General features: G+C 44.4%; 1 protein-coding gene across 2 annotated transcripts in view; it reads right to left on the reverse strand.

The window, feature by feature from the left end:
* The window catches only part of LOC137430505 (protein mono-ADP-ribosyltransferase PARP6-like), a 37474-nt gene that overhangs the window by 18818 nt on the left and 6526 nt on the right, over positions 1-12130 (reverse strand). For both annotated transcript variants that reach the window (XM_078781111.1, XM_078781112.1), the window contains exons 2-5: positions 10340-10477; positions 7196-7261; positions 3100-3167; positions 2840-2888 (exon numbers count right to left, since the gene is read on the reverse strand). In XM_078781111.1, the coding sequence (XP_078637237.1) occupies positions 2840-2888; positions 3100-3167; positions 7196-7261; positions 10340-10477 (321 nt within the window). The remainder of the gene's footprint in view (positions 1-2839; positions 2889-3099; positions 3168-7195; positions 7262-10339; positions 10478-12130) is intronic.

Below are 12130 nucleotides of genomic sequence, written 5' to 3' on the forward strand. Positions count from 1 at the left end.
TTTTCACCCCTGTCTGTCTGTCTGGCCGTTTGTCTGTCCGTTTGTGAACAAAATATCTCAAAAAGTTGTGGACGGATTCTGGCAGAGACGCAGCGTATGTGACAGGGACGAAATGATTCGATTTTGGTGAAGATCCGGATTCGGATCTGGCTACGAGAATCTTTAAAGTCTGGACCCTCTCTGAAAAAATGTCCACTTCTCCCTTCGTTGACCTCCACACCCCTTCTGACCTCACTGACTACTACAACCACACTCTCTCCTCCTGCCTTGACCAACTTGTGCCTATAAAAACCAAAACAGTTTCTTTCACCCATTCTGCTCCCTGGTTTACCCCTGAACTCCGCCTGATGAAAACTCGTGCTCGCCAACTTGAAAGACTCCGCAATAAAACAGGTCTCACAGTTCACTCCCAGGCCTACAAGGACCACATACAACACTATAAAGATGCCCTCTCCCGTGCCCGCTCCGCCTACTACTCTCAAATTATCCACTCTGGCTCCGGAAACCCAAAAGCACTCTTCTCTACAATAAACAAACTCCTCAGCCCCATGAACACCACCACCCAGTCATTCACAATAGACAACTGCATCTCCTTCCTTTCATTCTTCCAACGCAAAATTGAAAACATCTACAACAGCTTGACCACCGCCGCACTCGCTCCCCCTCAAACCACCTGCCCCCCCTTATCCTGCCATCCCCTGTCTCAATTCTCCCCAGTCTCCCCTACTGACCTCTCTGAACTCCTCATCGGAATGAAAACTGCCACCTGCACTCTTGACCCCATCCCCTCCAGCTTTGTCAAGGCCTCCCTTCCTGCTCTCTCTCCACTTATCATTGCAACAATAAACTCTTCCCTGTCTACAGGCATCGTCCCACCATCCCTCAAAATTGCTGCTGTTACCCCCATTCTGAAAAAACCTGGACTAAACCCTGACACCCTAAATAACTTCAGACCCATCTCCAACCTACCCTTTCTGTCAAAGGTTTTGGAACGTGCTGTAGCCACTCAACTCAAACATCACCTCTCTGCCAATAACCTGTATGAAACATTCCAATCCGGGTTCCGCTCCAACCACAGTACTGAAACTGCTCTCCTCAAAATCACCAACGACCTTCTCCTCTCCTCTGACGCTGGCAACCTCAACATTCTCATCCTCCTCGACCTCAGCGCCGCCTTTGACACCATCGATCACACCATCCTCCTCACCCGACCTGAAACCACCTTTAACATTACCGGCACTGCCCTCTCTTGGATTAAATCATACCTCTCTGACAGACGTCAGTTCATCTCCATCAATAACTGCAAATCCCCCACTGCTCCCCTCCCCAAAGGTGTCCCCCAAGGTTCAGTTCTTGGCCCCCTCCTCTTCATCCTTTACCTGTCCCCCCTCGGTCACTTAATCCGCCGTCATGGTCTCCAATTCCACTGCTTCGCCGATGACATCCAGCTTTTTATCTCCACCAAGTCCATCTCCACCGCCACCCACTCTATCCTGACAAACTGCATCACTGAAATAAAATCCTGGCTTCAAATCAACTTCCTCAAACTTAACTGTGATAAATCTGAAATAATCATCATTGGCCCAAAAACGCTCACCAAGTCCACCCATAACTTTGCCCTCAACATCGACGGTTTCCCAGTATCCACCTCCCCTCACATCCGGAATCTTGGCATCATCTTTGACCAAACCCTCTCCTTCGACAAATACACTAAACAGATCACAAAGACAGCCTTCTTTCACCTGAAAAACATCGCCCGTCTCCGTCCATCCCTCTCCTCCGTGGTTGCTGAAACCCTCATCCACGCCTTCATCACTTCCCGTCTGGACTACTGCAATAGCCTCCTTTATGGTTCACCCTCAACAATCACCAATAAACTCCAATACATTCAGAACTCCGCTGCCCGTCTACTCACCCATTCCCGGACCCGTGACCACATCACCCCCGTCCTTTACAAGCTTCACTGGCTCCCCATCTCCCAGAGAATCCAGTACAAAATCCTCCTCTTGACCTACAAAGCCCTCCATAACCTGGCCCCATCCTACCTGGCTGACCTCCTCTCCAGACACACTCCCACCCGCAACCTCCGCTCTGCTGGTACCAACCTCCTGACCCCCCCCCCCCCCCCCCCCCCCCATCCGGACCAAATTTAGATCCTGGGGGGACAGGGCCTTCTCCATCGCTGCTCCCACCCTCTGGAACTCGCTACCTCACACCATCAGAGACTCCTCCTCACTCACCACATTCAAAACATCACTCAAGACCCACCTGTTCAACACTGCATTCAACATTTAACCCACAGCATCTAACCCCTGACTATCTCCTCTCCTTCTCCCTCCTTTGTGCTTTGAATATTTCCCTATTGATTCTTCTTTTTTTGCAATTGTTTTTATGTTTTGCTATGCATTATGTTTTGCACTCTGTCAAAGCGTCTTTGGGCTTCCTGAAAAGCGCTATATAAAATGAATGCATTATTATTATTATTATTATTAAAGTGATTCTTCATCATTGAGAGATCGGGCCACAAACGATACATCGCAGGATATCTCAAAAAGTTGTGGACAGATTTGGATGAAACTTGGTGGACCGATTGGGTGTCTGACATGGACAAATATATTCGATTTTGGTGAAGATCCGGCTAGTATAATTTTTAAAGTGATTCTTCACCATTGAGTGATATGCCCAACCAGGTGGAGGTATGCTCTCTACTGAGTGCCGTTCTGGTTCATTTATTAATTATTGCCAGATGCTCTTGGCTGTTGAGCTCTATTTATGTACCTTGGTCCACAGAGGAAAAAAAAACCCATGATATTTGGGCATGTTGCAGATAGCGACTCACCTGACTGGCGGGAAGTTTCACGATTGGGAATCCGACGCTTTCAATAATCCTGCAGGAGAAAAACAAAGGAATACATACCGAATGCCTCATCTTTCTTGCAACGGAAATGACCACCAAGTGCATATAACAGCTGATGAATGCAATTGCATATTATTGGGGAAGACAACATGGGAGAAACATATGCACTTCTCAAAATTAACACAAACTCAAAAAAATCATTACAATTGAAGGAAACATTTCAACAGAAAAATAATTCTTACCATTTCAACAGAGGATACGCCAAAGGATCCTTCTTCTCCAAATGTTGTTTTATTTGCATGGAGGACCACTTGAAAGAAAAATTTAAAAAGCAATAAGTTATTTTGTTAGCCTTACATCACACGAGTCACAGACTCTATGACATAGAACAACGGTTTTAGTGAATAATAATATCTCACTAATATCTATATTAATAACATATTATAATAATATTATATATTAATATCTATATAATAAAATCTCACTAATAATAAATAATAATATTGAATAATAATAATAATATCAATAATAATAATATCTCACTAATATCTATATTAATAACATATTATAATAATATTATATATTAATATCTATATAATAAAATCTCACTAATAATAAATAATAATATTGAATAATAATATAAATAATAAATAATATCAATAATAATAATACCTCACACATAAACTCCCTCACTCTCTTCAATCTCACTCCTCCCTCCAGGTCTTTAAAACAGCTGTCCAACACCATCTCTTATCTTCCCCCATCCAAAACCTTGATCTTTTCTACCCCTGATAATTCACCCCAGATCCACTTTTTTTAAATTCCAACTTCTTTCCTGGAAGTCCGAGCTGTGTCCATGTGTTTTATACCTCTCACAACCCCCTTCCCCTTCCCGTGCCCCCCCCCCCCCCCAAGCCCTCTCCCTCCCACAGATCTCCCGATGTCCCTGCTCTCCATCTTGTCTCCCGCTCCCTTTATCATATGTTTTATGCTTTATGTGTCAGTTTGTCTTTTTGTAATCGATTTTAGCTCTTACATGAGCCTCGATCTTGTATACAAAAACAAAACCGAAAAAAAAAATGGTTCTGCTGTAATTAGTGATCGAGTGTGGTCAGGCTTCAAATCACTTTGTGAAACCACATTCGACAGCGGAGAAAAACACACTGTGGTAATACGGATCCTCTAAAAAGCATCATTAAACAACTCCGGTGGACATTTGGATAACGTCTCCAAAGATGTTTCAAATCGCTGCTTGTTGGAATTAGCTCGGGGTGCGGCATTCACGAGAACAGGCTTCATCTTCACGAAGTTGAGAATGTAGTGGAATGACTCGTTATTTCGTATGACACATGACCATAGATGTAATCTTTCATGTCTCGCAACACGTGACCACGATTGGTCAATCAGCAGAGGATCCTAACAACGATTCTTCTTCTCGCTCCACCGACAATGGAGTGACTCGTTATTTCGTATGACACATGACCATAGATGTAATCTTTCATGTCTCGCAACACATGACCACGATTGGTCAATCAGCAGAGGATCCTAACGACGATTCTTCTTCTCGCTCCACCGACAAGAATATATTGCGTATGAGAAACTTTGGCGCAGGTGGAAGTTATTATTTCGCTCTTTATTTTTCCTTTTTCTTTTCACTCTGTTTTGTCTATGTAGAAGTGAACTCTTGTAAACTACTTTTTGTGAGGCTCACTTAGCTGCATCTGGATATGTTTTTGGGTGAACAGCGATTAACATTGAAAACCCAAATCCTGTCCAGATTCCTTCTGATGACTCCATCTTTACTTGTTCGGGTCCTCCTGAGGGCACCAATGCTCTATTTGGTCTGGTGTTTGCACTGTTTGTGTTGCCACTACCTCGCAAGAGACAATATTCCATGCTTTCACCACTCTCTGATTGAAGACCCCTGCCTTATTGCTCTCCAAACTCTGCTCCCTTTTTTACTTTCAAGCTATTGCCTGGATCGCTAAACATCCAGTTTGATCATCATATAAAGTTAACGGGTGACATTTCCACGTTACCCACAGCAACCGATTTGTAGGATTCTCAATTTAACCCCATATTTCTGCACTCACACTTATTCAATGCGTCAATGATTCGTATGGTGCGGCAGTTTTCACTTTATTGCCGAGTGGATTGTGATCCTGACGTCCATGTGATCCCGACGTGTGCCGCCGAAGCAATGCCTTCGTACAGGTTATACTTGGTGCTTTGCGATTGCCTTCACAGCATTGTTTTGTCCATCCGTGCTCTGCCATACTAAAATACGCAATTTGATGTCTGTCTGTCTGAGGAATTTTGGCTGCGATACATAAGGTCTTCACTTATACTATCTCAACCAAACAAGACAGGAGGACTAAGGGTCACAAAATGAAGGTTGTAGCGACTGAATTTGCCCCTCTCCCCAAGGGGCTTTTCCCCACAAAGGGGGTTGCATGTTAAAGTGTATATCCGTGTTAGGATAGCTTTTCCATGACGATTTTAAACGGTAAACAGTAAAAGTCGAACAACAAATGTAACAACAACACCAAATATAATAGCCTAATATTAATGCTCTTACAAAACAATACTAATAATATCCCATCTCTCCAAGGGGTTTTTCCTCCTTGAACAAGCGACATGTTAAAGTGTATAAATAGCTTGTCGTGCCGTTTTGGTGGGAGCACCCCAACCAGAAGTGAAAATATTATTAACTGCAAACACGTATGATTACCTTTTGAAACAGTCATTACTGCTGTTTAACACGAAAATGAAAGGGAGGAAACCTGGGATGTGTTTCGTTTCCAAGCAGCTAGTTAGTGCTTGCCAAGCCATGCGTTCCGTAGCAACGGTTTTGAAAAGAGTGCTTGCGCGAAGGCTGAAGGAAATGAAATTGAATGAATCTGTGCACGGCATCATGAAATCAGGAGACTACCAAGGCATTTTGGAACGCAATGTTCAACCCAGTGTCAGAAAGCTGGGTCGCTATCGAAGGTCATGGGTCTTGCAGCCGGACAATGACCCCAAACACACTTCAAAAAGCACCCAGGAATGGTTCAAGACAAGACGCTGGACTGTTCTGAAGTGGCCTGCAATAAGTCCAGACCTAAATCCCATTGAACACCTGTGGGGAGATCTGAAAACAGCAGTTGGGAGAAGGTATCCTTCAAATCTGAGAGAACTGGAGCAGTTTGCACAAGAGTGGCACAAGCTGCCAGTAGAGAGGTGCAGGAAGCTCATTCATGGCTACAGGAAGTGCTTGAACCACCTTTAGAGGCTTTTTCCCCCGCAGAGCAGGTGTTGGCCTTTTTCAGGCACCGTGGTCCCCTTTTTGAAGCAATGTTTTATGGCCGGATGCCCTTCCTGACGCCAACCCTGTTAGTTACATTTTGCGACACGCAGGGAATTACCAGTGAACTGGTACTCAATTTGCCGACCTCGGAAGGATGACAGGCTGAGTCAACCCCCCTGGTGTTAATTCAGCGATCGACCGGGTTTCAAACCCAGGATCCTAGGATCCCAAGCCGGCACCCTAACCGCTAAGCCAACACCAGGCTATACAGGAAGTGCTTGACTGCAGTTATGTTGTCCAAAGGTTGTGCTACTAAATATGAAGTCTCGGGTGTGAATAATTTTGTCGATGCCATTTCTTTTTATTTTCTGATTTAAAAGGATATATTAAGTTCTGAATCAAAAACAAAGGTTCTCTAATATTAACAGTGAAATAAAGAATTGTGGAGACCAAATACTTTTGTCAATTTCAATTTAATTTTGCAAAGAATTGTGAGTTATTTGAAAAAAGTACCAGGGTGCCAATATTTTTGGCCACGACTGTAGATCCACTGTAGTCTTTGGACCCCAGAGTGGAATGACCCTTCCTGCCGCTCCCGTAGGGAACGGGTGCACTAGTCCTTTTAAATGCCGATCATCAAGCAAGGAAGTACCATTTTAAAAGTCTTTGGTATGATTCAGATGGGGTTTGAACCACCGAGCACCCAGCCTCAAACTCGATGTTCTCACCATTACACCACTGAGTTACATTCCACTTAATAACTGCAAAAAGATATTCTCGCTCGGTTATTCTCACAACAAGACATGGTCCTCAAAAGAGCGTGACAGAGATTTTAGAATCAGCACTTGTGTCCTCGATCTTTGACCTTTTGAACCTCTAATCTCCAGAGTCGATACGATGCGATGTTGTCTGCCATCACCGCTCGCTCTCTTGATGTTGCTCGTTGTGCTGGTTATTTTATGTATCGCGGATTTAAAATGAAAATAAACATTTTGAAAAACTTAAAGCAAGCTTGAGTAAGTCGGGCAAAACCTTTCAAAACCACGTACTTGTGCCATCGTCTTCGGTGATGGAATGCTCCGGAGCGTTTGCTTGAACTTTGCACGTTTTTTATTCTGTCAAAAAATCAGAATTCAGTGTCAGAATGTTCACATTAAAATTTGATGTTTTCATGAAGTGGATTCAACAATGATTGCATATTGGACCGACGGTGGGAATAATAACGGGAACTGCCGCTTATAACTGCGAGGGGTTATTCCGGGCACCGAACGATGCCCTTTCCAATAATGATGCCATCCTATGCCACCCATTCTAATGACGATGCCATCCTATGACAAATGCCATCCCACACCAAACATTCCAATGACCATGCCATCCTCTTTTGTCATTTTTATCAAACTATATTTCCGGCTCGACGATCCCAATGTCTGCCAATTATAACTGCGAGCTGTGATTATTTCTCCAGGGGAGCTTACAAAACGGTGACCCACGAGGAATAAAGTTTGTTAAGTTTGACATAATAGTTCACATGGTTTGGCAGCCGGATGAGCTACCTGTCACACACACAGAGACAGTCACACACACAGAGACAGAAACAGGGACAGTCACACACACAGAGACAGTCACACACAGACACAGTCACACACATACAGAGACAGGCACACACACAGAGACAGGGACAGTCACACAGAGACAGGCACACAGATAGAGACAGAGACAATCACATACATACAGAGACAGGCACACACACAGAGACAGTCACACACACAGAGACAGGCACACACACACAGAGACATAGACAGGGACAGTCACACAGAGACAGGCACACAGATAGAGACAGAGACAGAGACAATCACATACATACAGAGACAGGCACACACACAGAGACAGGGACAGTCACACAGAGACAGGCACACTAGAGACAGAGACAGAGACAATCGCACACACACAGAGACAGGCGCACACACAGAGACAGAGACAGGGACAGTCACACAGAGACAGGCACACAGATAGAGACAGAGACAATCATATACATACAGAGACAGGCACACACACAGAGACAATCACACACATACAGAGACAGGCACACACACAGAGACAGGCACACACACACACAGAGACAGGGAGTCACACACACATAGACAGTCACACAGAGACAGTCACACACAGAGAGACAGTCACACACAGAGGCAGAGACAGTCACATACACAGAGACAGTCACACAGAGAGACAGTCACAAACACAGAGACAGTCACACACAGAGACAGTCACACACACAGAGACAGGCACATACATAGAGACAGGCACAAACACAGAGACAGGGACAGTCACACACACAGAGACAGTCACACACACAGAGACAGTCACACACAGAGACAGTCACACACACAGAGACAGTCACACACACAGAGACAGGCACACAGACAGAGACAGAGACAATCACACACATACAGAGACAGGCACACACACAGACAGTCACACACATACACATACAGGCACACACACAGACAGACAGGGACAGTCACACACACAGAGGCAGAGACAATCACACACACAGAGGCAGAGACAATCACACACACAGAGACAGGCACACACACACAGAGACAGGGAATCACACACACAGAGACAGTCACACACACAGAGACAGTCACACACACAGAGGCAGAGACAGTCACACACAGGCAGAGACAGTCACATACACAGAGACAGTCACACACACAGAGACAGTCACACACACAGAGACAGGGACAATCACACACACAGAGGCAGAGGCAGTCACACACATACAGAGACAGTCACAAACACAGAGACAGTCACACACAGACAGTCACACACACAGAGACAGGCACATACACAGAGACAGGCACATACACAGAGACAGAGACAGGGACAGTCACACACACAGAGACAGTCACACACACAGAGACAGTCACACACACAGAGACAGGGACAATCACACACACAGAGGCAGAGGCAGTCACACACATACAGAGACAGGCACACACACAGAGGCAGAGACAGTCACACACACCGAGACAGATACACACACAGAGACAGGCACACACACAGAGACAGGGACACTTACACACACAGAGGCAGAGACAATCACACACATACAGAGACAGGCAAACATACAGAGACAGGCACACATACAGAGACAGTCAGACACACATACAGAGACAGTCAGACACACATGCAGAGACAGTCAGACACACATACAGAGACAGTCAGACACACATGCAGAGACAGTCAGACACACATACAGAGACAGTCAGACACACAGCCAGAGATAGTCACACACAAAGACATACATAGACAGAGGCAGAGACCCACACACCACACGCCACAACGAGACAGCTTGGTTCATTGGTCATGGTTCCTTGCTGGTGCGGAGATGGTTGCTTCGGGACCAGGGAAGGCTCCGTTCATTTTTGGGGCCTGTGTGTGGAGATCACATGGTGGCAGGACACACACACACACACACACACACACACATGTAGACAAAGATAGTCACGCACACATGGAAACACAGAGACAGTCATGCATACATGGAGACAGAGACAATCACGTAAACAGAGAGGCAGACACACAGACACACACACACACACACACACACACACACACACACACACACACACACACACATGGATACTTTGATACCTGGGAGGGCTCTGTTTCACCTTCTGGAACCCACATATGTAGATGACATCTGCACATGCAGACATGCACGCACAAGCACACACAGAGCCAGAGACAGCCTCACACAGTCAGAGACAGAGTCAGCCACACACACAGCCATGCACACACAAACATACACACACACACATTATATGTGACATATTATACATATTATACACTCATATTATGCGCGTAAACACAAAGAGATAAATTCAGCCATACACACACACAGCCATACACACACACACACACACACACACACACACACACACACACACCCACACACACACACACACACACACACACACACACACACACACACACACACACACACACATACACACACACACACACACACACACTATTCGTGAAATGTTATACATATTGTACACACATATTATGCACGCACACACAAACTGAGATGGATACTTTAAGACCTGGGCGGGCTCCACTCCACCTTCTGCAACCGGTAACCCGTATATGGAGATAACAACCAACAACACACACTCACTCACATTCCCGGGGTGAAAGGCCAGAGTGTTGGGATTCTTCGGGTGAACAATCGTGGGATACGGGACAATCACCGATGGATTCTTTCTGCTTTTCAGGTGACTCTTTGAAAATAAAGCTGCCACAAGCAGAAGATCGAGCACCTGCGAGAAATAGACGAAACAGGTTTATAACAGATAGCATGGTCAGGGGGAAACAACTTCTTGGCCTTTTTGTCTCGTCTATGACGAATTCGCTATGAGCTGTTAACGCCATAACAATGTCCCTCAGTCAGTCAGTCCGCTCTTCCTTCCTTGCTTCCGTCCGTGGGTCCATTAACATTTTTCCGTGTTCTTCCCTACTCTTCCGAGGCGGCTCAACGGATCGTTTTGAAACTCAGCATGATTCATGACCCGGTGCAGCAAAACATATAATGGAGCCGTTTTAAAATTTCCATTCAGGTGGTGAGATTAATTAGTTAATTAACTCAAAATCTCCTCCATGTTTGTGTGGCCATCACATATCGCGAGATTCTGGCACAACACAAGGGGTCTCGTTGCTGTTTAATTTAAACCTCTTCATTTCATTTGATCTCGATCATAATTTAATTTATCCTCTTGATTCAATTTTAACCTCTTCATGTCATTAATTGCTTCTTGCTTTAAAGAACGGGAAAGAAAGGGGGATGGGAGGACAGGGAGATGGGATGGGGAGGGGGGTGAGGAAGGGGGTGGCAGGGAGGGGATTGTCCTTTTTCAGTCCTTTTACCCTCAACCCTTAAAACCATTTAATACTCTAGACACTACAGACCACAACTATACTACTATTGGAATGTACCCTTTGGATCTTTAGGCCCCATCGAACCTTTAGACTCGTAGACCGCGTAAGACCATTAAGACCTCTTCAGGCATTTTAGACCCTCTAGTCTAGATCCATTAGACTCTTAGACTCGACCCTTTGTCACCTGCTGATGTTCATTTCTTTGGACAATCAGCCAAAAAAAGACCTTGTTACCCTCGCCTGAGGAGAGGGTATTGCATTCGAGTCCGTTTGTCTGTCTGTCTGTTTGTTTGTCCGCACAGAATAAATATGATTTTCTCTGCAACTGTTGGTCCGATTGACAGGAAATTTTTACCATAGGTGCAACTCCACCTGTATAATTTTTTTAATGATAATTATGACTTCATAGGTCACGTGGTTGGGCCGCCATCTTGGAAAAATCGAAAAACTTTGCACCTCTGTATCTCTAAAAGCGCTGAATAGAAAAAATTGAGACATGGCTCATTGTAAAGAACTCTCCATGGGGAATAAAATACGTTAATGATGATGTCATACGTGCCGACATTATGACGTCATAATTCGACAAGTACAAAACTTCATCCAATCAAGATGAAATTTCTTGAGCATAATCTATAAATAAATTAGTTCAGAAAAAAATCAATGATGACGTCATAGGTCAAGTGGTTCGGTCGCCATGTTTGTTTTAACACAAAAGCCTTAAAAAAACCCTTAAAAACCAGAATTTTCTGATTGGATTAAGATATGAACATACATATGGTTTAATGTAACCACAGTATAAAATAATATACAGATTTGGAACATTTTGTAAACTTTTTAAAAAGAGAAAAGTCATAAAATTCATTTTATTTAGTGAATGGAAAATATTTGCGTTAAAATAGCATGGTTGAAATGGTTAAAAGCAGTGAAGTGAAGTGAAGGTTTGGGACTAGCAGGACTAGCAGTGATCTTCTTCACTAGCAGTGAAGAAGCATGGTTAAAATTACGAGCTAGTGATGGCCTGGACCTTACAAAACAAA

Source organism: Myxine glutinosa, chromosome 7 (assembly GCF_964187855.1).
Source record: "Myxine glutinosa chromosome 7, kmMyxGlut1.1, whole genome shotgun sequence".
NCBI classification, from domain to species: Eukaryota; Metazoa; Chordata; class Myxini; order Myxiniformes; family Myxinidae; genus Myxine; species Myxine glutinosa.